Source organism: Bacillus rossius, chromosome 10 (assembly GCF_032445375.1).
Source record: "Bacillus rossius redtenbacheri isolate Brsri chromosome 10, Brsri_v3, whole genome shotgun sequence".
Taxonomy (NCBI): Eukaryota; Metazoa; Arthropoda; class Insecta; order Phasmatodea; family Bacillidae; genus Bacillus; species Bacillus rossius.
Window position 1 is genome coordinate 38,769,524 of NC_086337.1, and position 27,326 is coordinate 38,796,849.

Here is a 27,326-nt window from a genome sequence, read left to right on the forward strand (position 1 = left end):
CAATTAAAATGCATATACCTCTAAAGCTGCTTTTGCTATCGGCTAAACTGTTCATCTGGACTACCCTCGGTCAATGAGAAACCGTCAACCAAAGAAGAATCAAATCACAGGCAAACCAGTCGAGACATCTCAAAAGTCAGGAGCTAATGAACTGAAGTTATTTGCCCCAGACAGGGGACTGTGTAGTACATACTGAAGGCCATCGAAACCACAAATATTTCCAGTCCCTATTTATTGTGCTTGCATGGTTTATAAACTACGGTGACTTTCATGCATTGGCAGTAGTTTATAAACCTATCCTTAAAGTTGATAAAGTAGAAGTAACAATTTAAACAAAGCACTGCACTGATACTAAGTTAGGTACAAGATTTATGGAAAAAAGTTGAGTTATTATTACGCAACAGATAATTAAGTGAGAAAGATTAATGTTTTCAAAGTAAAGACTGGTGGTAGCAACCTAACCTAAAATAATCTCACAGCATTTTATGCTAGTACATACTACCACAAACTTTATTGTAACAGTATTGCAAATCAGTACATAATTAATTTAATGCAGTATTTTACAGGTAGTGTATAACATAAGAACATGCAAAATATTAAGAATAAAAAATTACATAGATACTATTATATAATACTGATTATGTAATAAACTGTAATCATTAAAAAAAATCTCTGCAACAATAACAAATGCTTGGAAAACATTAAAATATGAGGATTTTAACTTTTTATAGTAATGTACAGGAAAAATAAAACACCTTCTACTGCACTGCAGTAAGTTAACAGTTTCTTCATCTTGTGAAAACACACATTAAGTAGTTATGTATTTTGTTCAAGTGACAAAGCGGATACTAATATATTTAGCTAAAAATCAACTGTTACAACTACAACAAAATATCCAAAGAAAAACAGAATAATAATGTCCCACTTCACAAAAAAAATTATGATTTCATTACTTCAGCAGCAATTCACATCGCTTAGAAACATTTTTGTACATGTCTCTCGATCTTCACCAACAAGAGCTGTTGGAAATTAGTTAAGTAGAACCCTGTTGCAACTCTTCAGAAGGGGTCAATTTCATAAGAAAGACACTCTAAACAAGGATAATAAGTGCTGGGAATAAGCTTTGGGGGTAACTTAATAAACATGATTAGGTTTTTAAAGGGAACATTACAGCTGTCTAAGACTACCGAGTTGCGAAGTCCAACAGAAAACGAGCAAGCTGAATGGGAGACGAGTAATGCCCAAAATTGTAGTCTTGTTTTGGTCCACTTAAAATACGAATCTCACTGAAGTTTGGCAGTTGCATGCGACAAGTACAATAGCCTCTGAAATTCCTGTATATTTACAACAGTCCGTGCCCATTGCTTTTGAAGCTACACGATTCACATAGGTTTCCCTGTACAATGCCAACAGCTGTGACCAAGTCTAATCACATCTAGGGTAAAGAGTAACGTTAAAACAAACCAATAATGTTTCTCTTCAGAAAAGTTGCTGTGATGAAGCAGCAATTAGTAAATTTGCAAAGTAGCAACTACGAACAGAACATGACACCATAATGGTGAAAAGAAAAAAAAAATTATTGAAAACTGTGTAACTTCCCTTGCATTTCATGACTAATGCAAATAAGCTAGTGTGGTAAATAAGGGCCTGTGATTAGTAAAACTGAAGTAAGAACTCAGCAAAATTATGATTCATTCTTATCACCATTGAGCTTTTACTACATGTGTATCCATGATGACCAAAGTGAATTTACCTACTTGAAGATCATTTCACATGTTGAACAATGTTAGGTGGTTTTAGCCATTATTCACAATATCACTTCCATACCAAAAGTTCATTATAAATGTATTTCTAAAAGTTTTTACAATGTTTAAATATTGTTTTTTTGATGCCCAGCTTACATTTTGACTCTGGCGTGAAAAATACTCAGATTACCTGATACTTGGGACAGGTTATGACCAATGTGGTACAGTACCTATGGATAAAGAGTGTATTCATTTTTACTTACATCTTTTATATGAAAAGTTATGGCCAACGTTTGCTTAAGGGAGAAAAATTAACTTTGTATAACTAATATATTTTTCAATGTTAAAAGTTCTCTTTTAACAGAAGAAAATGCCTGCCCAACATAAGGGATGAAACTACATTACTGAAACGCATTGAAATATGACCTCCCAGCCGATATTACACTCAAACATGTTTCACCCAATACCTTAAGTTATTTTAATAGTCTTTCTTGATAAATTATGCTCGGGTCAGTTTTGTAAACCAAATTCATATGTCCTGTATAATTACCTACATCATTATACATGGCAATAAAATCTTTTAATCTAATACAAAATCATTAATTAAAATGGACCACCACATTAAGTCACAAGACATAAAAAATTTAATTTTCACTTCCCCATTTATGTCAATATTTTAAATATTAAAAGGTCCAGCGCGGGGCCGCGGGTAATAGCCCTGTTCTGTTGCCAGATATAATACGTCATAGACAACTATAAAATATTATTTATCTAATCATTGTATTTTGGGGAAAAATGTTCTTGTTTATTTTTAAGGTTTCATTTCTAAGAAGACATTTAATTTACAACTGTTTTAGTCAACAACATTGTATATTATTTTAAATTATTAGCTCTTTCAAACACAGCACATATTTTAATAGAATGCTACAAAACATATTGGTGTTTAGCATTGAATTATTTTTTGTCAAGATTACTAAAGCTGTAGTAATACAGTCACTATACACTTATATATGATCTTAGAAAAAACCACATAAAGAAAATTAAAACTTAGTTATTAACGATGGTACACAAAATAATATTGTTTACATAAAAAAATTCAGGGTAGTATCAATCTGGCAACAGTAACAACCATCACTGTGTACTGCAATTTAAGCATAAGACAGACTATATAAACATATAAACATACACATTTTAAAAGAAAAAATTCCCACGACATACCCAGAAAAAAATCTAATTCCTTCTTTCGATGCTGCTGCTTTGCACACTTACTAAACAAACATTTATAAAAATATCATTAGATTTCACATTTCATGTACACAGCATCAACAACATTAAACATTCATTGGTATGAAGTGGTGGTAAATGTTTATATTAAGTACAGGAATATGTTTACATAAAATTTTTAAAATGTTTATTTGTTTTGTCCTAAGCGCCAGATTTTTTTTTACACCGGCTAAAGTAACATTTTGACATGTTGAGCATAAATTTTTATCATCTCACAACTGACAAATACTTCGATAAAGGATGAACATTACACATACTAGTCTGATTAGTTGAATTCAACAAATTAGTGTCCAATTCTGAGAGGGTAAAAAACAACAGTTTTTAGTTTTTTGGATTCTGTAACCTCTTTGACAGAGTCAATTTTGTCATAAGTTACCAGGGGTACAGTGACATTTAAAATTCTTATACGTTATGTTAACATACCTATACGCTGCTCCCTTTGCTGACACACCTTAACACATAAAGCTGTCAAGAGTTGAGATTCACCCACTCGTCAACACAAAGTTTCAGTCAGTTATACACGACATTCAGCTGAGAGGGCGACGACAATGCACTAACATTTTGATACCATCAGAAGGAACTAAAAATACTGTTCATGTACAAAAAGACATGCTATGCTAGCCCCATGTTCACAACACTCGCTAATAATACATTAGCTAGAAAACACTTCCATCAGTTTAATAAGCTAAGCATGCTTTATAGCACACTGGCTGAATTAAAAAAAAATATTGGATAACATTATAAAGTCTACCACTTTATATAAAAAAAACAACTAAATCGACAGTCTCGAATCTACACGTTCCATCGCAGTTATGGGCAATTGTGAAATGTCTTGTCATCGTGTTTATCAAAGTGCGAGAAGTTATGAATAAAAGTGACAACCTTGCAAGGACCCGCCGACAACACACCGCTCTCACTGCACGGTATCGCAGTCTGCTGCCACGCGGGCGCGGCGCGTGGAGTTTCCGGCACAAGTCGCGCAGCTAGCACGGGGGCTACCACTGCCCGTGGGAGCGCGCCAGGGCCCAGGCACGCTCTCAGCTTTGAATACATACACACTGCATAGAAGTCGCCAGCCCAGGTTAAAATTTCTAACACGGTTTCGAGGCGGTTGGTTAATTCACCGCCGCAATCGCCACCATCTCCGGGGCATCGACTTGTGGTGGGTCCCTAGCGGGACAAAGTGTCCGAACTCTTCAAACACCCCTTACCCCCCCCCCCCCCCTCCCGTTGAACGACGGGTTGGGGGGTGCGGGGGAATGACAGTGCTGCGCTCTAACGTGTAAATAACAACCTAGGACGATACAGGGCGTCACGGCAGTGCCCTGCAGCGGTGAAGTTCCCAATCTGCTCATCACACGCTCCTGAAAAAACGTAGAGTAAATCCTATCCGCTCGTGACTTCTATACAGTATATGTATTCAAAGCCCCCAGGCACGGCAGGTGGGCGGGCTACTCGCCGGGCGGCCGCGGGCTGGAGCCGTCGTCCCCCCCGTCGCCCGGCATGGGGACGCCCAGCCTGCGCAGGTCCCGCAGCGGCGGGAACGGCCGGCGCGGCCACGTTCGCACGGCCTTCAGCGCGTCCGCGTCCCGGCGAAGCTGCTCGAGCCGCGCGACGCTCGGGTATATCCGCTGCTCCACCCACTCCGCGATGGTGTACGGGTCGAACGCGTCCTCCATGGCCTCGCGGGCCGAGCGCGCCAGCGTCGTCAGCGTGTGGTACACGCGCGGGTGGTCCGCCATCAGCTCGTCGACCCGCAGCGGGCTGGAGAAGTTGCGACGTATGTTGTAGTCCGTCATCCACCCCTTCGACAGGGTCACGGATTCCAGGTACTCCTTCACCTGCAACGCATCCACAATCTCCATTTTACCAGTTTACATGTAAAAAAATAGAATTAATTAATTATGGCTTAAATAATTACCCAATTAAAAAAAAAACTGTGCCTGCCCCTGGCCAAGACGAGACCGGCGGGGGGGGGGGAGGGGGGAGAAGTAAGTAAAGACCCCTCCCTTCCAGAATTGAGTAAAAAAAAAGTACAGCAACAATAATGTGTGTATTTCCTTTCCATTATAGCCCAACATGCCTCATCCACAGAAGCAGCAGGAATAATTATACTTCCAAGTATGTAGTCTATAATTGACGGTGGTTTTCCCATGTGTACTTCATGTATTAAATATATATGTATTTATGATGATTATAATAATTATAGTGGTCCCCCCTACTTCAAGAATTCTGGCTACGGTCTTCTTTGGCAGGCAGCAAACAAAAAGTAAATGCGCATCAACAAAAAAAATGGTTGCAAACATAAAATTGTAACAATTCAAATCACACAGCTAACACTACATTTCAGAATAGACTGTACAACTAAAGTAACTGTTTTGACAGCCATATGAGGGAAAACAAAGCAGATGATGCAGTTTCTTAGGACCACAGTTCATGTAACGTTCACATTTAACTGACCAATTAATACATATTGTAAACATTTGGACATGTTTACATGTTTATAATTATTGTTGTATCTTAACTTTATGTGTATTTCGTTATCTTAGCAAGAGTAACTATACATTTTTTATGTAATGTATGTAAATGCTAAGTTGTACATGGTGCGACGACCCAAAGATATTCCGTAGTTCATCAGTTGACATTGATATTTGGGATATTATTCTTCTTTATTGAACATTTATTTGAGATGTATTGTTCCGTTTATTACTGACTTCGCATCATGTAGGTACTGTTAGCTATGGTCTTCGAGTATTGAATTCTCGCCAGGTAAGAAAAGAGGTTGTTTAATTATTCTTTCTAGCTTAGATGCTCGCTGGTCGGCCATTTCGGGAGGAACGAGGGACTTAAGTTTTGGACTGAGGAGCGAATGGACGTTCTCTTTGCGTGTGACAGTTCCTGGGTTCAGGAATTGCGCGCAGAGGACAAAAAGATACGTGGCTAACGCTTAATTAGTTATTTTTGCAGTCTTAAGTGAAGGAAGTCTGATTATTCGTCATACAGACTATAGGGAGTCGCATTTCGCAATTACTTTTACTACAGCGTCGGGCGAATATCTGCTGTTGTGTGTGTTGCAAGACTTCCGATCATCTTCATGCTGCAGTTCCTGTCTGCGCTGGTGAGACCTGCCCAATCTAAAGATTTTTCAGCATCCCTGGAATGGCGTTAACAGTAGCTGCCGTCATCAGTATTGCTACTGGATCGTAGTTTAGACTTTCTTTCACAGCAAGACTGCTCGTATATCCTGGAAAGCTGAGGACGAGATCAGTGGTCCAAGAAGAACAGAGTTTCAACTGCCCTCCCCTGAACTAAGCCAGATTATGTCCTTACTAATACCTTATTTATTAGCTAAAGGCTCATGCAATTCAATTTAACCCTGAACATTACTGGAATTAGATATCGGTATCAATGGGTCGTCGCGTGCTAGGAAAATTTGTATAAAATTTTGAGTTATCAAAGTTATCATTTTTTTGTCTTATTTCCTATAATACTACTTAATAAACTATGATGAATTTAAATGTGGTAAATTTATAATCCCGTATGATATTCCTTCACGTTGACCTGATACTAGATACCACCCATTCATTAACATCACCAAAAAAATTAATAAATTTAATTACAGATGACCCATCAATGTAGAGTGGAAAACAGTAAATTCTAATTCCAATACATTAAACACAATAACGTGGGTCTGAAATTTAGCCTAATAATTATAATATTGTATGGAAGGATTCATTGCCGGCCCTGGGCCATAATAGTTTATTAATCACAGAAAATCCAACATGGAGGGTGTAAATGAGCCTTAAGAGACCGTGCAATGCCAATCAATGGTCATCTGTGTGCTGTATATATTTTTTTATTTGATGGTGAAAGAGATGTAGAGTAAATAAATATTATTTTCACGTAAATTATGGGAGAAAAAAAATGCAAAAAAATTTTGTTGTAAAATCTCTCTATAAAATAAACTTACATTAATATCAATATAAAAATAGTGTTATTAATAATTATTTTACTTTGACCACTCCCTCAATCATCACTGCGGAAAATTATGGGTCACTGTTTGAATAAGAAAACCCTGTGTACGTTTCTGGCATGTTGTAAGCATCAGAACTGCTATGTGCATGACAGTCAGTGATTTATGACATGGCCAGAAGGGGAGGATTGGAAGGATATATCCAAACCCCGAGTTGAGGAAAAATTTAAAAAACATCAGTGATGACAGTGTTATTCAACGCATTTATATTACGTAAAGTATATTTTCCTACACAATTTTGGAACACATTAAATAAATTAGAACACATTTATTAATTAGCCTTGCTATTTATGGAAACTAATGCTTCAGAATACGTGATTTCGAATAACATGAGCATTTATAGGAACGCATTAGTTGTGCTAAGTGAGGGATAGATGTAATGTTATTTTGGATGATACAAGGTGAGCTATGACAACACCTGCAATTTCAATTCTGTGAGGCCCATAAAATTCTTGTATCTGCCACATTGGACATGGATATGGCATCAGAAAGAGAAGTTTGACGATGAAGCTTGGAAACGTTTTACCCTTTCCGCAGTGTTCACAGTGACCCAACAGCAGAATCTAGACTTATGGCCAAGTCACACTGTTAAATTTTCATCTCCAGCTAAATTTGACCACATAGTTTGAGATGTAATATGGCTTTCAATTTCTCATCAAATTAAGTTTGATATCATTGTTAATTATTGGCCTAAGCTAGCTTATACTTTTCAATGTTAATATAATTTTTAAAATTTAAAAATACTTAAGTGCTGGGTGTAAATTTCGAACTTGTTATGATTTTGTGAAATTCTTAACTTTGAAAACATCTGTGAATATAAATGTAACAATAATACTCATTCATAGAGAAAAAAAGTTCTACTAACTTTAAAGATTACATTCATCATTTGTTTTTTAAGATAAATTACTTTACATACAATATTCATGCTAACATTATTTTTGTTATTTTACCTTTACGCTCCCATGTGTTCATTACCATTTTAAAGATTTGTTGAGATGGAAATGCAAACATACTTTAGCTGGGCACAGTTAAGATTGGCTGATTTCATCGACATATTTTAGTACCAGTCGTGTATATAAACTATTTTGTTGAAACTCAAGTCATACAACTTTTCAAACAAAAATGGACTTTTTCTGTGCCGTCACAACTCTCCAAAATTATTAACTTTATCGGAAGGTGTTGGAGGTGCAAATTTGACAGTGTTAGAGAGCCTTAAGCCTGCTATAGAGCAGCCTATTAATGGCACATATTGGTCCTTTCTCATTACAAGGTCAGCACATAACTAATGGTAAATTCACATGGCCCAAAAAGTGCATTCCTTAATTCACATACATAGTTGCACTGGTCTCAGTGCTCTGGAAAATAGCATTAGCATTTTAGCAATTGCCACAAAGTGTGATTTCCCAGTGCACTACAAACTTCACACAGACAAGCAAGAGAGCAAGTATTGCTTTCCGAAATACAAAGATTAAAATAGATAATTATTAATATGAAGTACATCTGTAAATTATGTACTATTATTTTTTTTTTCTTTCAGAAGATTACAATTGCAGATTAGCAACAATACCTCATGACAAGCTATCACTTTGTTTTCAGATGGCATAAAGTACTCCTGATTTTGGGCCACCAAATACTTGACTGCTAAGCTTCATTCATTTTTACTAGCTTTATATTAGCTTCACCTGTATTTTTGTAACCGACTCTCCTTTGGGTGCAATTTTGACCCACTTTAAACGGCCAGATTTCATTCAAAATTTGTAGATTTATCGAGGACCGATGACAATACACTAATTTGATAAGATTATTCCATTATTCAATTTGCAAAATAAGATTTTTGTCAATTTATATAATTTCACAATATTTAGTAGGCTTTGTTTATATCGCGCCAAAGACATACTGAAAGAAAAGAGTTCGCACATGAGCGAAATACTAAATATTGTGACATTTAATTAAATGAAAAGTGAGAGTGGGTTATAATTATTGTGAACAATATACTTTCTTGAAGAGAATATTATCTATATTTGTAAAAATATTTAAAAAAACCTGAAATAAGGGCTTTAAATGTTGTTTCTTTCGTTAAATAGAGAAACACAATTACGTCTTTGTTTCATTTTACCAATTAACCAAGAGTGAAATATTATTATAAAACAACATTTTCTGCAAATATTTCACGAAACATGGAAAAATTTAGGTTTGATTTTGCTGTGAAACCAACAGCAGATGGGAAATCAAACACCATATGCATAACCTCAATAGCTACACCTGATGGGAAGATTTTTGAAATTCCACTCAAACACCAAACTGCAAATCTACACCAAGCAGTTACAAATATTCCAAACTATGCCAAGGTCAGTAAATCATTAAATAAAAGACATCAAACACGGAAAATATGGATAAGTTTGACAGATGATATATCAAAAACATATTTGGATAGAGAGCAAAACTTACAGTTTAAGGTTTTTTTACCTGGACGAAATTGAGGAAAAAACAAAAAGTGCTGAATCTATACCTAGTGGATCAAATAAAAAATTGGAAAAACTGTTAGAAAAATTTCTTGAAGAAAAAGAACACTATCTGAAACTCAAAATTTAGGGAAAATTTGCATAAGATTTCATGATTGAGAAATTCACGGGCAGAAACTCAAATGCTTACCAGTGGATTAAAGATTTCAACAAAGAATGTGAACATTTCCTAATCAAAGAAGACAAAAAGAAAATATAAATTTTAAAACATTTCTTAGAATACTCCAGTGTAGTTTGGTGCAACTGCATGCAAATGAAACTTACAGTGGAATCGGACTGGAACAAATGGGAGAAAATGTTTTGTGAGACATTTGCAAACAAAGGATGGTCACCCATCAGATATGCTGACTTAGAATAAACATCAATGACTTCCCGAATATATTGATTTTTATAGCAGGATATTGAAATTATTGAGTACTGTAGTTCTTCAACACGCTATATTGGAAAAATATTTTAGAAGCAGCCAATATCTACTATCACTTTAATAGTAAAGTCATGTAATAAATAAAAAATTGAGCCACATCTAGAGACACTTCTGAGATAAAATCGATAAATATTGTTTTATTTTAACTGCAGCCAATATCTATTCAAAAACTACTTTAATAGTAATTGATGTAATAACTATCAAGTTTTTTTACATTGTTATAAAATTTCTTTCATACGTCGATAAAGAAGTATCACTTTAAATTGAAAATAAATAATAACTTAAAAAAACTAAATAACACGCTTTTATAGAAAATTGAACAAAAAAATAGAAAATAAATTTTAATAAATTTGAATTAAAAATAGTGTAAAAATAAAAAAAAAAGTATTTTATTTAAAAAAAAGCGTGGGGTGCTTTTTAAGATATTATCAAAATTATAATCCTTCTACCTACTCATATCTGTCAATAAAATAATTATAACTATTGACAACATGCTTTTTTTAAATAAAATACATTTGTTTTTATTTTACACTATTTTTTATTAAAATTTATTAAAATTTATTTTCTATAATAGTGCTTATACTATCTTAAAATCCTAAAGTGGTGGAAAATGATGCTTGATGTTGATAATGAAAATACCACTGCTCTAGATTTTTAAATGTATGTTTTGGACCCCCCCATCATCCGAAGGTTGACCATAAAAAGAAATACTATCTTGGGCCCTCCCTACCTACGCGAATTGAAAACTGCTCAACATATCCGAGTGGTGTCTGTTTACGAAGAGCATAAGAATACGCTGAGGGTGGATGAGTAGCTATGTTTCCCCTTTTAGTTTTTAAACTGTATTTTTGGAAGAGTGAAAACACATGTTTCCAGACTAATTCAGGCATGAAACATCCGGTACAGATTCTCGAAAGACCCCCAAGGTACTAGTATTAGCCACCGGGCTTGCCTCGAGCTCGGCGGCGTGCAGGCGGTACGTGAGCCTGAAGAAGGGCGACCCGGGGAAGAAGCAGCGCCCCATCTTGTCCCACAGGTAGGGGTCGGAGTTGAGGTTGACCACGGCCTCGGCGGAACTGGTCTGCCGGGCGCTGGTGGGGGGCAGCGGGCGCGAGCAGCCCAGGCTGGAGGCCAGCTCCGCGCGCAGCGACTGGTTGAAGTAGCCGTGCGCCGTCGCCAGGAGGTTCACCGCCAGCGACGGCACGGCGGCAGGCAGCAGCTCGCACAGCACGGCGAAGTGGTCGTACCTGCGCAGCCGAGGAAGGAATTGTTTTGTGGTGTGCGGTCACACAGGGGGGGGGGGGGGGGTGATCCAGGAGCCCTCCCCCGGGAAAATATGGATTTCAAGGTACAAAAGGGTGCTATTTAAGTAGTTTTCTTAACTGAACATTTGACTATTCCACAGGTAGAAAAAATTGACATTTTTTTTTAATTATAAATTATTTTTGAAAAATAATAATGTTTGACTTACATTATTCCGATAATAAAATACCTACTCTACATTATTTATATACTAGGTGGGAGTGTATTATCATCGATAACTGGTACAAAATATACGTATAAACAGACAACACGTGGCAAAGTAAGTACTTAAAATAAGGGGAAGGTGTGGGTGGGAAAGGGAGTGTGGGGGGGGGGGGGGTGGCGAACCCTCCCTCACAGGATTTAAAATTAAAAAAAATACTAAGCTGAGTAAGGTTGCAGAGAGATTATATTGAATGGAATATTGTAATCAGTGGGCTACAATCACGGATGAAATTCTCTAGGATTCCTGGGAGGGAAAGACGATAACATTTATCATATCCCCCTCAGAGAAGGGGCTTTTTGATTGGGATGGGGGTGGGTAGTGCTGGCCCTCCTGGGCTATAATTACGTATTTCCTCCCCATTATAGGTCGAATTAACCTCATGCACAGAAGTGGCAGGAAGTATGTTTGTATATTTAATGATGTTTTGCACACCTGTTACTTTAAACATGTAATTAATAACATCAATACCTATGTATAACACTAATAATATATATATATATATATATATATGTGTGTGTGTGTGTGTGTAAACTTGTTTTAACAAAATGATAAACAATTGACTTAACACAAAGTATTAAATAAAATATAAAAATGTTCAGATATCCTTTCAAAAGAAAAATTATTACTGAAATTTCTGTGAGTATAGGTTGGACTTCTTTGTATAAGTATCTACTATTCCCTGAGATTTTAATGTGATAGTAAATATTCTTTCTGTTAAAATTCAATTATAAAAATACTGGCTACGGCCCTAGTGATGCACAGATAAATAACAGTACTGCTTACAGGGAAACCCAGCGATACACCAGGACAGAGTTTTACATGTTATATACATTCTGTTGTAATTCAGCCATTTTTTACAATATCATTTTCAAACAAAAACTGCTTCGTGCTTTGCAGACAGAGAAGAACTTGGCTCAGTTACAAAAACATTACTGTAGGCAGGATGTGTTTCTGAAAGTTTCCACATTGTTGAAATGTTTAAAACATAGAAATACAATTTTACAATTTTTCTTCGTATTTTTTTGTTTATAGCAATATACTACTTTGCAATCTACAGAACAGTTTTGATTTGAAAACGATGTTGTGGGAAATGGTTGAATCATACTTTATTAACAATTAAACAAAATCATGGTGCATATTTAGTTCTAAAAGTGACTGGACCTCTATTATTATAGAAAGTATTGAACGACATGCGTATAAACTTGGGGCTTAAATCAGCTATTTAAGCCACTGGGAGTCCCTTCAGAGGAACTACAAAGCTTAAATGAAAGTTTTTAGTAGCCCTGTTTTAAACCCTTTGTACTATTCTGATCCATCTTTAAAAATTCCTGCTCCAATTTATTGTTGAGTCTTGTTAGCTCTCCATTCCATTGAATCATGTGACACAGTTCTATGCAAGTTGATAAAAGAGAGTAGAGAGCCAGACTCGACCAAGGATTGGAACAGGAGATTAGTGATAGTGAACCTGGCTCTACATAGAAGATAAAAGGCATCCTCCCACCACACGCCCAAATGCCATTGTAGCGAGCTCAGTGGCCAGTAGACATGGTTGAGCAAGGAGCAGGCCCCTCCAACTCGAATAGGGCAACGAATTCCTTACCGAATAATTCCGAGGATTCGGTCTAACATGCTGCAAACGTTGTAATATAAAAAAATGACCATTATTTTAATAAAAATGTACTACAGAAAGTAAGCAAATGGTGTAATATTAATTAAAACGTGTACAACTTGTTTAATTATTGTATTTTAATATAATTTAATAAATAATTTTATCATGATGGTGGCAGCTATGACAAATCAAATTTTATTTATTTAGTGTGTTTAGCAGTTGGCACAATTGGGGTCCGTACTTCGGGTATGTTCGGCAAACAAATGAGCTAGATAAGGTTCGCTCGTAATAACATTGAGTTACAACTCTTATCCTTTATATACTCTTTGGCAAGGAGACACTTCTACATTGTTGAAAAAACAGAACAAATTGATACTAAGCTTATTCTTATTATAATGTACACAAATAAAAATAAATAAACTAGTTTTAGAAGCACAAAACATTTTGCTAGATATTCATTCAAGGTACTACTTTTCTTACCATCATGCCACCCTTAAATTATGTATACCAGAGTGTGAACCACCTTTAAAAGACAATATGAGCAGAGGTGTACGCAGAGGTGGGGAAGAGAGAATGTACTCTCCCCTCCCCCCTGATGAAATTCTGTGTATGAGTCTGACCACATATCTAAATTTACTTTCTGTCATGTTGGCAGCATGTTAAGTAGAAAACAAAAAAAACAAAAAAATCCCTTGATTTAACAATAACCTATCAGTAATATTTAAATTGCTCACATATAGTTTTCTTAAATTTTTTGGGCTCTTTTATCTTACAGAATAAGTTTTAAGAAGAGTAACCTATCTAAAATGGCAATTACAAGTAAATTTTTTTAACAATTTGTGATTGACACTTGAAAACATGTCACCAAGCCCACAACATTGTTTTCAAGGCCAGCTGATGTACACAATGTATTCTTACCAGGGTTTTTAAAAGTGTTTCATTAATGTGAACCAGATACAACAAAATTGCCACTTGATAAATAGTGAAATAGCTATTAACCATATACAAGTGAACATTTAGAAAAAAACCTGTTAGGTTTGGCTCTCTCTTTTATAAATGCATTAAAAATAATTGTTCAATTTATATAGTGCAAGATTAACAGTTTGAGGTGTTGCATTGAATTTACAGTTTTTAGGTATTGTATTGAATGTTGCTGTTTCATAAGGTGGTTATTTTTTTTATACCTAATATCGTTGATTTGTATTTACCAGATAAATATGTTTTATGATGTGAATGCACAATGGAGGGTTTTATTCATAGTTACACAAACAAGAGAAAATTATTTTTACAATAAATTACTTAGCTGGAAATAAAAATTCTGTTTATGATGTTGTTTATGAATAAAGCCATTTACATTGTAATGAAACATTTATATTTTTTAAAAGGAAAATTTGCTAAAAATTAAAACAAATCCTTTATACTTCATGGAACCTGCACAACTGAACAGCATGCACATGACTGAGAAAATTGTGCACCAAGCTAAACGCTGGTATTGCCCCGACTTTACACATCTTGAAGAGGGTTCTTTCAGTGCGATGAAGATAATTTTTTTTATGGAAATCTCATGTAGGTACACAGTAGATAATATTTAAATAGAAAAAAAAGACCTAACAATTTTTTTTTTAATGTTTATGCCTGTTCCACCCGTCCCCCGGTGGTCTTCGACGTTGATTGGGGCTCAGCTATGGAATGAAGGGAAGCCTTCTTTTCACAAACGAGAGAGCCAAAACCTGAAGTTCATGTATTGTTTTTTCCGTATCTTTATTGTAGCTATCCTAACCAAATAAACCGTCCACAATGTTTTAAAGTATTTATAATGTAGCTAACCTAACCTAATTGACCATTAGTATCCTTTTATCAACACCGCCATTTTTATTTACAATGAACAAAAATAAAACCGAAGATGCATGATCGGACGTTTGGCTCTTTCGTCCCATGGAATGAAAGGCCAGGTAAGCGCCGCTCTGGTTTATTGCCACGGCACTTCGCGGTGTTACAAGGTGTCGTCCCGGAGCTCAGTCCCCTCCTGGTTCATGTGTGCCAGTGCCACACTGCGAGGGAAGTTAATCGGCCTGACGACTCATTGAGTGGCTATTCCGCAGCCCCGCAATGCCCGTTGGCACAATTCCATATAGAGACACGACCCTGGCGTTTACGTTACAAAAAAGAAACACAGTAGTTCACACGGAGTACAGACCATACGGGTGGTTGTACACAACCACGGCTACTATACCTACAAGGACAATGACCGGCGTTACGACGGTAAAGTACAGTTCGCAGATGGAGAGTACAGTTTGCAAAGCACTGGGTACACGTTTATATCCAGTCGTGTGACTAACAGCTAGGCGAAGTAGGTACGTGACAGTTCTGTGGGCTAGGCACGAGTTCATAGCAGTTACGCCGACGGTGGTATCCGTGCACCGACTACATGCTAGCCGCATACGGGCGGTAAACATTACTCACAAATCGCTGGTTCACTACTCGTACACTGCCCGGCCCCAGTGATGCCAACTCTTACAGTTTCCCCCCCTAGATGTCTTATTACAAAACCCTAATGTTTTCATTGTACACTCTGTTTGATAAATTATTTTCGCTTGAACCCCGTTTTTTCACTTTCAATATAGGTTATGCGTGTTTACATTTCCTTTATTTGGTAAATATGTAGAGTCGCGGTATATGCGAAAAAAAAATGCTAAAAATCCGAAAATGCTTTTATTCTATGCTCTTTCACTTTCTCTTTTCAAATCAACCGGCGGAGATAAGAAATTCCAAATACTTTAGGAGATATTGAATTTTTAAATTTTCATCACAATACCTGTGTATTCATGCGGCGATCACCATTGTTTCTTGTTTACGAGTATCTATTATGTTTCTTATTGGACAATTTTGTCACGTGACAGTTCCGTGATTGGCCAGTATTCAAATGAACCAATACGTGATTATTTATTTATTTATTCATGTTCCGTCGGAGGTATCGCGACGTAGGTGAACGACTACATCATTTCCTTCTAATGGCAAAGGAAATGTACCCGCCTCCAAGTTAGGTGAGTTTTTAACGTTTCTAATTTTAAAGTCTTATTTTTTATTTGGATATTGTTGCGCAAGTAATACGTAACAAAAAAATTTCACGTGAGTTGTTAATGTTCATCATTTGTCCGGGTTTGTTAGGTCAGGTCAGTTACATTATAAATACTTTAAAACTAATGAACTATTGAAATTAAATCATATTATTTTTAATGTACGCTTAGTTTGAAAACATTCATAATGTAACTGACCTGACCTAATCGACCATTTTAGTTCCTACTGTTCATCCTTTGTCCCGGTTTGTTTGGTAAGGTCAGTTACATTATAAATATTTTAAAACTAAACAGCCATTAAAATTAATTCACATTATTTTTTATGTCCGCTTAGTTTGAAAGTATTAATAATGTAACTGACCTGACCTAATTGACCATTTTATTTATTACGCATTCACGAACACACGGCAAAATAACAAAAAGTGCAACGGTCGAATGGTTGTACAGGTGTATAGCAAAATTAAAAAATTCGATATCTCCTAAAGTATTTGGAATTTCTTACCTCCGCCAGTTGATTTGAAAAGAGGAAGTGAAAGAGCATAGAATAAAAGTATTTTCGGATTTTTAGCATTTTTTTTCCGCATATACCGCTACTCTACATATTTACCCCTTATTTTTTTCTGCCCAAGCAGAGCATAATAATTTTGAAAAATAACATTCCGTATCTACAATTTTATAAATGTACCGATTTAATTTCGGTTTAAAGAATACATGTTTACTAACCTTGAATTTCCGGATCGGTCTCACAAAATTTCATTATTTTTTATTTTATTTTGGCATTCTGGAAAAGATTTGAGCACTATTATTCCTTGGTACCACAGGAAAACATAAACTACTTATTTTGCATTACAATAAAACTCTCGAGTACACAAACAAACGAACGGGCACAACCTCAACGTGGAGTGACAACTGACAACGTGAAAACGTTGAACGGTAAAAGTAAAAAAAACGGAATTCTCTTGATCAGCAAGTTGTTGGTCGTAGTGCGGAATTCAGCCACCAGCGCCACTTGTGTTACTGTTCTTTTATCCCTTTTTATTTTCCATGGTATACACTTTAAATTCACGCCCTCAAAAAAATTTCTTAAATAACGTACCCCAAAAAAATATACCTAAGTTGGCATCCCTGCCCGGCCCTCTTTCGCGCGCACGCGGTAAGCGAGCGGCATTGAGCGCCTCGGGTCGTCACACGAGAAGATGCTTACGCAAACACAAATATATACAAATAATGCCCGCCGTGGCAGAAGGATACACTGGATGCAACTCCGGTCGCCACCACCGCAGGCCCTCGGGTGCATTGGCTGCACTGCCACTCACTCGCTCCCAGCGCACACGGGCAGCGATGTGCAATAGCGACCCCAGCGAGCACGGCGGATGAATGTCGTCAATGATTTTTCTGATGTCCATCCGGAGTGTAAGGAAACCAACTATACGACACGCAGAATCAATACACGGCGTTTCCCGAGTTAACACCTACCACGCTAAGTGACTGGACTGCCCCTGTGCCTAGTTGATATTGCGAATCCAATTCAGATGGGAAACTGCGCTCGATTAAAATCGCAGGGCAACGTTCAAACCAGGGGCGGATCCAGGATTTTGGTTTGGGAGGGGCTTGACCCAGCTGAGGCTAGGCTTTATCAAGGCAAATACTAAAACAATAGTGGACCCAGATGCTTTTGGAGGGGGCTTGAGCCCCCCCCCCCCCCCCCCTCTCTGGATCCGCTACTGGTTCGAACCACTTGGTATCAAACGGAATGAGAGAAGAAAAATGGCCACTTTCAGACTCTCCTCTGGTGGCGGACGCAGGGGTCGAACACGTTGCAGACATCGTGGGCCTTCTCCCGACCGACCCATGCATTCCCTCGTAACCTCTAACAACCCCGACGTTAAGCCCCAATTCGCATAGGCGTGCCTACAGGGGGGGCCAGGTGGGCCACGGCCCCCCCCCTAATGTTATCACTCAGATCGGCATTTTCTCTAATGCGTTCGTTAATATTCGTATATTCCTGGCACTGTGACACTCAAACTGTTTTTCAGTGTTGCAGCGTGCTAATTAACAATATTTTTAAACATTTTATCGTTCTGGAAATACAGCCGCCTTAGTTTATTTAAAACACGAGGTCCCTTAAAATGGCCAAGCACAAAAAATTTTTTAAGAGGTTTGTTAAAGTTCTGTTGTCTGAATTGCTGTGTTTGCATTCACTAAAAAGAAGTTCATTTCAAGGTATATCTGGACCATGCTATTGGAAAATTCGAGGGGGGAAAATGTGTAAGTACCCTTTAAACATTGTCTATGAAAAAAAAACATATTTTCAAGATTTGGTAAATATGTAATGTACGGATTAGCGCCAAAAAAAATTGTACAAATATGAAATAACTTTCATTATATGCTATCTTACGTCCTCTTTTCAGAACCGCCTGCGGAGATAAAAAATTCCAATTACTTTTGGAGATATCGAATTTTTTAATATTCATTTTTTGGCGATTTTTTTAAAAAAAAATTTTAAAAATCCGAAAATACCTTTATTCTGTGCTCTTTAACTTACTCTTTTCATTAAACCCGGCGGAGATCAGAAATTCCAAATACTTTAGGAGATATGGAATTTTTTAATTTTCATGATGTGCACTGATGCGGCGTTGAGCGGGAAGCCTACGATTCACACATCCTTCTGGACATACCCGAATACTCACGTTGGCAAGCCTTCTTTTCTTAAAATTAGCAAGAAGTAATTAAAAATACTTTAAAACACTGTGGATGGTTGGTTATATTAGGTAAGTATAGCTACATTAAAAAAACTGTAAAATCATTTTATGGTTGCTTAGCAAATAACTTTTCAATATGTAGCTATCCAGCGCTAGGAAACCGTTTACATGATTTCACAGTATTTTTAATGTAGCTATCCTAACCAAATCAACCATCCACAATGTTTTGAAGTATTTATAATGTAGCTAACATAACCTAATTGACCATTAGTTTTCATGAGTTGCATATTTATTTACAATAAACAAAAAAAAACCGAAGATGCACGATCGGGCGTTTGCCTCTCGTCTGTTGAAAGAAGGCTTGCCAACGTGAGTATTCGGGTATGTCCAGAAGGATGAGTGAATCGTAGGCTTCCCGCGTTTTCACCATTGTTGCTTGTTTACAAGTATGATTTTTTTTTTCCGCGACGTAGTTGAACGACTACATCACCTATAAAGAAAATTACGTGAGTTCCTACTGTTCATCCTTTTTCCCGGTTTGTTAGGTCAGGTCAGCTACATTATAAATACTTTAAAACTAAACAACCATTAAAATTAATTTTTATTATTTTTAATGTCCGTTCAGTTTCAAAGTATTTATACTGTAGCCGACCTGACCTAATCTACCTTTGTCCCGTTTTGTTAGGTCAGGTCAGTTACATTATAAATACTTAAAACTATACAAGTAAAATTAATTGATATTTTTAATTTCCGTTTATTTTGAAGTATTTATCATGTAACTAACCTTACATAATGGAAAATTTCTGTTATTTAGGCATTCACGCACACACGGCAAAATATAAAATGGCGTCTGTTGAATGATTACATAGGGCTTGTATTGCAAAATAAGAACGGCTATATCTCCAAAAGTAATTGGAATTTTTAATCTCCGCAGGCAGTTTTGAAAAGAGGACGTAAAAGAGCATATAATGAAAGTTATTTCATATTTGTACAATTTTTTTTGGCGCTAATCCGTACAATACATATTTACCCAAGATTTTTAAAATATTACGGATATAAATATTAACTAGTAAACATATCTCGTTGATACTGCACAAAAATATAAACACGGCAATGAGTGAATGTATTTAGGCTATTTAACATTCTAAATTCAGCTTCTGATTTAAAAATTTAGAAGGGTCCCCCCCTAATGGAAATGTCTGGGCACGCCTATGCCAATTCGTTCCTTCCTACCTCTGCCAGCCGGTGATGGCGATGCCGCGGAAGCCGCCCTTGAACTTGGGGCCCTCGGCGGCCATCACCTCCAGCCACCGCAGGTTGTTCTCCAGGTGTCGCTTCACGTTGGGCACGTACAGCGTCTCGCCGAAGGCCCCCTTGAAGGCGCTGGCGGCCCACACGCGAGGGAACACGGCCGCGAACTTGTCCCACACCATGCTGGGCACGAAGCGGTACACGTCCTCTGCGTACACCCACACCTGCAACACGGGCCCGTGCGGCCGTGCAAGCCACCAGACTGCCCTCGTTGTGTGTCCCTGCCGCTAGTTACTGTCACTGCAGTAAACCACTATCCACGTGCTGACAGTTTCATATGAAACACTTTCCCTATTAATAGCAACAAAGCAGTTGATCAGCTTTAAATTGAAGTTCAATTTTCAAAGTATACTATCCTGGAGAAGCGATTCTTCGTAAACTTGCAGAGATCTTAAACATTTTTTGCTCCCAAAAATTGGGGTTATTCTTCCTGAAAATTTGAGAACTAACTAATAAAAAAAAAATTTGGCTGAATAAATTAACTTATGAAGAGATTTAAGTAAGGTTTTATATACCATAGTAATTTATGTACTTTAATTTTTTCTATAAATATTAATTTTTGTCTTTTTTTATGCCTAGATTTTTTTCTCAATCAATGCTACACTTTTTAACTTAATGAAAAGTTATGTAAGATTTCTAAAGTTATTTTTATTTATTTGTCAATTTTTTACAATTTTTAAGAAAGTTTACATCAGTAAAAATCAAGCACAAGCTTGCTTTTGTGAGTGCTAATTTTTCCTGTTTAATTTAATGAATCGTAATCAGAGAGGAAATAAAAATTTATTGAAGTGAAATTAGCTTGCTGAAGAGACTACAATTTTCGAGACACATCATACTTTCACACGTGCATAATTTAGCGCTCGCATGTGTATATGTATGTATGTATATAGATCTGCGACCTCAGCCAGAGAGAATAATACAACAAGCAGGAGGTTTCACTGGGAAGCCTTAATTTCACAGACGAGAGAGCCACACCCGAAGTTCATGCTCGCTTTTTTTTTTCCATTCCATCTCATTGTAAAAACCGGTGTGGTATTAAATTTTGCGGTCGATTGGGATAGGTTAGCTACATTATAAATACTTTTAAACATTGTGAATGGTTGGTTATATTAGGTAAGTATAGCTACATTAAAAATACTGTAAAATCATTTTATGGATGCTTAGCAAATAACATTTTTTTAATATGTAGCTATCCAGGGCTAGGAAACCGTTTACATGATTTCACAGTATCTTTAATGTAGCTATCCTAACCAAATCAACCGTCCACAATGTTTTAAAGTATTTATAATGTAGCTAACCTAACCTAATTGACCATTAGTTATCATGAGTTGTACAAAATAAACATTCACGGAATATGGGGCGTCCCGAGAATATTTGTGGAAGACAAAGACTTCCTACATTTTTATACGGTATGAAAAATGTACAAATCCACTAAGTACGTTTCTTCAATTAGGTATTTTCCTCTAAAAACAATATCAAATAAATACTGTTGCCTTGTTTATGGTCTTTCCTTTTATCAACACCGCCATACTTATTTACAATGATTAAAAAAAAAAACCGAAGATGCACGAAAGGGCGGTAGCCTACAACTCACGTAGTTTCGGTTCCCTGCAAGAATTTCCGAAGATTTCCGAAGTTTTGCGTTTTGGTATTAACGTCACTTCAGCCGCTAAATCAGAAGTTTCCAATGAAAACAAGCATGTTGTGACTGACCTGACCTAACCTAACCCTTCGATTTTTTTAATTTCAATTTTTGAGAGAAATCCGAAGTTGCACGAACGTGGTAGGGAACCGAAACTACGTGAGTTGTAGGCTTCCCCAAGATCGGGCGTTTGGCTGTCTCGTCAGCAAGAAGAAGGCCGGTGCTGCTCGTGGACTCGGCGCTCACCATGGGCTCGACCAGCTCGCCCATGCGGAACTCGTCCAGGCTCTGCGGGCTGATGTGGCGCAGCATGTCGTCCCAGACGACGGGCGTGGTGCCCGGGTAGCGGCGCCGCACGAACCCAGCCACGCGCGCCACGTGCGACAGGAACAGCGCCTCGCGCGCCTGGCTGCGGCAGCGCGGGCACTCGCCCAGCTGGAACACCTCGTCGCAGCCGATGTGCAGGAACCTGGGGCTGCCGTGCGCCTCCATCACCTGCCGCACACAAAACCCCGGGACCTCCTCACATTCACATTCACATTCATGTTGGACAGTCAGTGAACACGTACACACTTCGTACGTTCTTGGCAGGGCCGGTGCAAGGTAGATTGGCGCCCTAGGCGAAAAACACCCACCAGACACCCCAAATTTTTTTTTTCCTTGCCTCAATACATCACGTAAGCCTAAGATTTTTTCAACAATCAAATGTAAGCAGGCTTGTGTTTTTTTTTTACTTTTTTACTTATTACAAATCATAAACAGGTCACCGTGGACTTTAAATAATTACTTAAATCAATATAAACATTCCAAACTGTTACAAAAATCCATTTTCATCTTGTTTCAGTAATCGTTAAAACATATTATATCAGCTGTTGTGTGTCGTGCTGCGCCGCCCCCAGCTACTAGGCGCCCTAGGCGGTTGCCTAGTTCGCCTATATGGACGCGCCGGGCCCTGGTTCTTGGAATATTGCAAGCGCGTAGAATTGATCCGTGCGTAACAGAAAGTGTTTTTTTTTATGACAGGTAAACATTTTCTAGTGCTACTTGTCACTTTAACGTCTGTCGGCAAGAATATATACTCTAAGGGTGTAACCCAGTAAGAGAAAACAGTAATACCCGAAGAATTAACGAGTCTTGTGCTCTGATACCGAAACAGATGATGACCCAGTCACTGTTTTACACTCGTCGAGTGTCTGTAGGGAAGGCACGAATCTCTTTCAGGTCCCTTCTTCCCTCTTTCCCCCCCCCCCCCCATTAACTAACTAAACATAATGACCAGAAGCCCATGTACTCATGTATGAAATTTACTGATATTGATATTTATTATTCAAGCGCACATTATAGCATTCTTAAATTTGTACTGTTTCTCAATAGATCTAAATTACATACTAGTAGATAGCAGGATAAAAATGGGTACGTATCCGCGACGCTTTATAAGTGAAACATCACAGATGGAGACATACAAGTAGGAAAGTACGCAAGCGCAAAATTATAAGGCAAACATGCAATGGAGCGATGCTGCTGCTACCGTCGTTCAGTAAGCAAGAAATACAATAGATGAGATTAACGATTCGTAAATTCGCGTTGCATTTTTCATTACGCTTGAAATAAAAAAAAATTCAGGTTTTTAGGAAAGGTTGTGGCTCGACATGACGAGGCCACTTGAGTTTTTTTTTTGGGGAAAAACAGATTTGCAAAATATCTGTGAAGGCAGCGCAGGGCCGCAACTAGAGTCTCTGGCACTCGGGGCATGAATAGATTCGTGCCCCCCCCCCCCCCCCCAGGGGGCCCTCCCACGGAAAAATGGTGCTATTTACGCATTTTACATACCTATACATGTAAAAGATTCTGTGCTACTGTTAATTTCCATGCCATGAACCCACTATGTCCATAAAGTAGTCCGTATAATCACTAGACTTGTTCACTAAATATGTTGAGACGTTATATTGTAAATCAGATTAGAAATTCCTGGCATGCAAGTTAAAAAAAAAACTTTTACCAGTTACCAGTTGTAGTAGGAATTACCATGGGCGTCGCAAGGGTATTTGTTTTGGGGGGGGGGGGGGACTTCAATCGATTTAGTTGTTTGAGGAATATCCATCCCCTTGGGAAAAAAACGGGGGATCCGGGGGTCCTCCCCCGGGAAAATTTGGGGTTTGAAGGTGCAAAAAGGTGGTTTTTAGGCATTTTTCTCTCGTAAATATTCTAATTATAGTAGGTTGCAATATATAATTTATTTTTTATAAAAAATATTTTCAGAGAACAAATTTGTAAAAACACAGTTAACATATCTGCTGGTGCTATATTCACACAAAATCATTAATTTAAACAACAGGAGAAACTGCGAAATTACGAAACTAAAAATATTATTGGTGGGGACGAAATTGAATACTTTTATTATTGTATTATTGGGGGGGGGGACGTGTCCCCCCCCCCTCCGGTTGCGACGCCCATGGGAATTACAATGCAAACGATTTCGGCGGCCCCCCAGCACAGCTTTGCGCCCGGGGCGTATGCCCCGCTTGCCCGCCCCTAGTTGCGGCCCTGAGGCAGCGTGTTGTAACTCGTGGTGACCTGTGGCCAGTGGGGGAGGGGGGGACGCACCTGCTCCACCAGCTTCTCGACGAACTCGGCGGAGGCGTTGAGCGAAGGGCACAGCGCCTGCGGCGACTCGGGCACCTCGCGCAGCCCGGCGAACTGCGCGTGCTTCAGCGCGAACTCCACGTGGCCGAAGGTCTGCACCAAGGGCATCACCTCCAGCTCGCTGCCCTTGGCCGCCTGCAGGATGTCGCGCACCTCGCGCGGCGAGTAGCGGTTGGTGGCGGACAGCGGAGCGAGCGAGCCCTTGAACGGGAACATGTCCTCCCACTCGAGCAGCAGGCCCGTGGCCCCCAGCTGGCGCAGCAGCGGGAACAGCCTCTTCAGGAAGCCCACCTTGGGCGGCGCGCCCTTCAGGTCCAGGTGCACCAGCCTGCCGACACGTCACTGCACCACTGACCACTGCCCGCTGCTTGCAAGCACCAAACACACCATTCTCCAAGTAAGCTATGACTGTTACAAGTTGTGTGTTTCTACGTTATGTGTGGACAGGGGCGTAGCCAGGTTTTTTTTTTTAGGGGTTCAAACCACCACCACCCCCCCCCCCCCCCTTTAGCACAAAATCTTTAATTAATTTCTTATTCATCACTCAAACAAATTTCATATTAAAATTAATAAATTTTTTACCATTACAATATTTAAATTTAAGAACCGAAAACTGCTAAAATAGCACTATTCTACCGGACCCCCTGGCTTTAATACGGGGGGGGGGGAGGGGGCGGCATGCTTCTTAACACACACCCCCCCCCCCCATACACAAATCCTGGCTACGCCACTGTGTGTGGATCCACATCACAAACTGGCCTGAACCCGGTCAAACAATCGAATCCGTGACACAAGACACATGACGTAACAACTTAGATATCATTGGTTGGATGGTTGAAACTGAGTCTTCGTGGGTGGATGAAATGACGGATGGTAGGTTGAAAGACCAAGAAGAAACTGCGGTGGCTCGCCACTGCCTTCCGCGGCATGCGTGCAGGCGGAGGGACAACTCCGCACCCAGTGAGGCATCCTCGACCCGGGCCTTGTGGTTCACCAGCCTGACGCTCTATCCAATGAGCGGCAGGCCGAGTGAAACATAGTTGAATTGTTATTTCATCACGTTTTAATTCAGTGAAAACTTTAAATCGTAAAGAATTGATTATGCGGGTAAAGTAAACGGGATAGCAGCTAGGGCAAAGAAAGAAAGAAAAGACCTTGTACCCATCTTAGCCAGTGGCCCTCCGGGGTTTTAGTTTACTTAGATATTAAATTTTACTGTTGAATAAAAGTCCCACAGTGAACCAGACACCGCATCCCAATTCCTACATTCTTAATGTAATTTTCACAGTTTCTTGATGGCACTGCACTATTTCACTTTTTCTTTAATAACTTTAAAGCTATTGCAAAATTTTGCTAAAAACTTTTTCACTGAATTAAAGGTTGCCGCTTTCTTCGTCGATGTGTTATGCTTGTTTTATTGTTCCGAATGTTTTTTCCCGCGCAAAACCGCGCATTTTCAGGAGCTCCCCCAAGAGCGACCTACTCCTTCAAGAGCATGATCGCGACTAGCAGACAAGGGCAAGTAAGAAAAGTCACGCCGCTGTCCTCGTATGGACAGTTGGCGCAGTAGAGCGGTCGAGTGGGACAGCACAAGTGGCAAGTAGCTCGCCCACTCCCCGGGTGCTTCACCTGTGCAGTCTAGTAGAGGAAACCTGACGAGCTAGGTCATGAACACGAGGTGCCCACTTTACTCAAGAAGATGAGGTGTCCTGAATGAATATGCGTGGAACATTATGTGTACATTTAAAAACACAGTAACAGGCAGAATAGGAGGATATTGTTATCTCCCTTCATGGATCTTCTAAATATTCCGTACTTCTTGCAAAAAAATGCTTTTGCACAATTTGTAAAAACATTTTCTTAGAACAAAACGATGAACACGATTGAGTATTGTATGCTGGAAGCTTTTTCTGTAATGAACTATCCCATTTTGTAATTCTGTATAGATAGCGTACAGTGTATAGGATAGTAGAGATAGTCAAGATAGTTCACTTGCCCTTAGTGCTAGCCCGTCTTTATGGTAGACGTAAACTTCTCTCCATCGAGGCTTATCCTTAGTTTTATCGCCGGATTACGTACTCCCGTCGCAGCGAAGTTCCAAAATTAGAACATTTCGCTTGCAATGGGTGGGCTCGCGGCCATTACAAAAAATTCGGATTTCCAATCTAGTTTCCAGAAATCACTCCGGGGCAAAATGCTGGAACGATTCCTTATGGTATTCCAGGGTCAGATTCATGTCCCAGATCATTGAACAAAATCGGTTGTGTGTGTTTCCTTCCATGACGGCCTGCTACCGACGAAACTAATGACACATACTGTTTGGACACAAGTCTATTTATGCAATGAAAATATTAAAACTCTATGTTTGTAACTATAAATCTTTTTTACCCGTCACAGGTGTGACGTGGTTATATGAAAACACGCGTATTCGAATGCAACATCGTGGCAGAAATTTCGAAGCAATTGGTGAAGAACTGTCGGAGATTTAAGCTTTCGAACGAATATTTACATTTTCATTCGTATAGATGGACTAGCAATATTATTTTCGTCCCATCAGGGTGAACCCAAGCGGGGATATCAGCATTGTCGTCGGTGAGCGGACGACACACGACACGTACCTGTACCCGGGCACGTAAGGCTTCCTGGGGTCGATGTTGGCGTAGGGGATGCCCATCTGGTACAGTCCCTGCTGGTCGTACGAGTTGTCCTGCTGCGGGAGCACTTGCCCCGGGGGCTGGTACTGCGCGGCGGCGGCGCCACGCGACGGCACCACCGACGCCGCCACCGCCGCCTCCGCCGCGACGAC

General features: G+C 38.9%; 1 protein-coding gene across 1 annotated transcript; it reads right to left on the bottom strand.

Annotated features, from left to right (window-relative positions):
* Positions 1–358: 358 nt before the first annotated feature.
* Positions 359–27,326, bottom strand: LOC134536002 (hexosaminidase D). The gene is made up of 6 exons (XM_063375492.1): positions 27,139–27,326; positions 24,482–24,848; positions 22,124–22,372; positions 20,158–20,399; positions 10,961–11,255; positions 359–4,870 (listed from the first exon to the last, which is right to left on the bottom strand). The coding sequence occupies exons 1-6, from the start codon at positions 27,192–27,194 to the stop codon at positions 4,481–4,483; spliced, it is 1,599 nt and encodes a 532-aa protein (XP_063231562.1). The 5' UTR covers positions 27,195–27,326; the 3' UTR covers positions 359–4,480.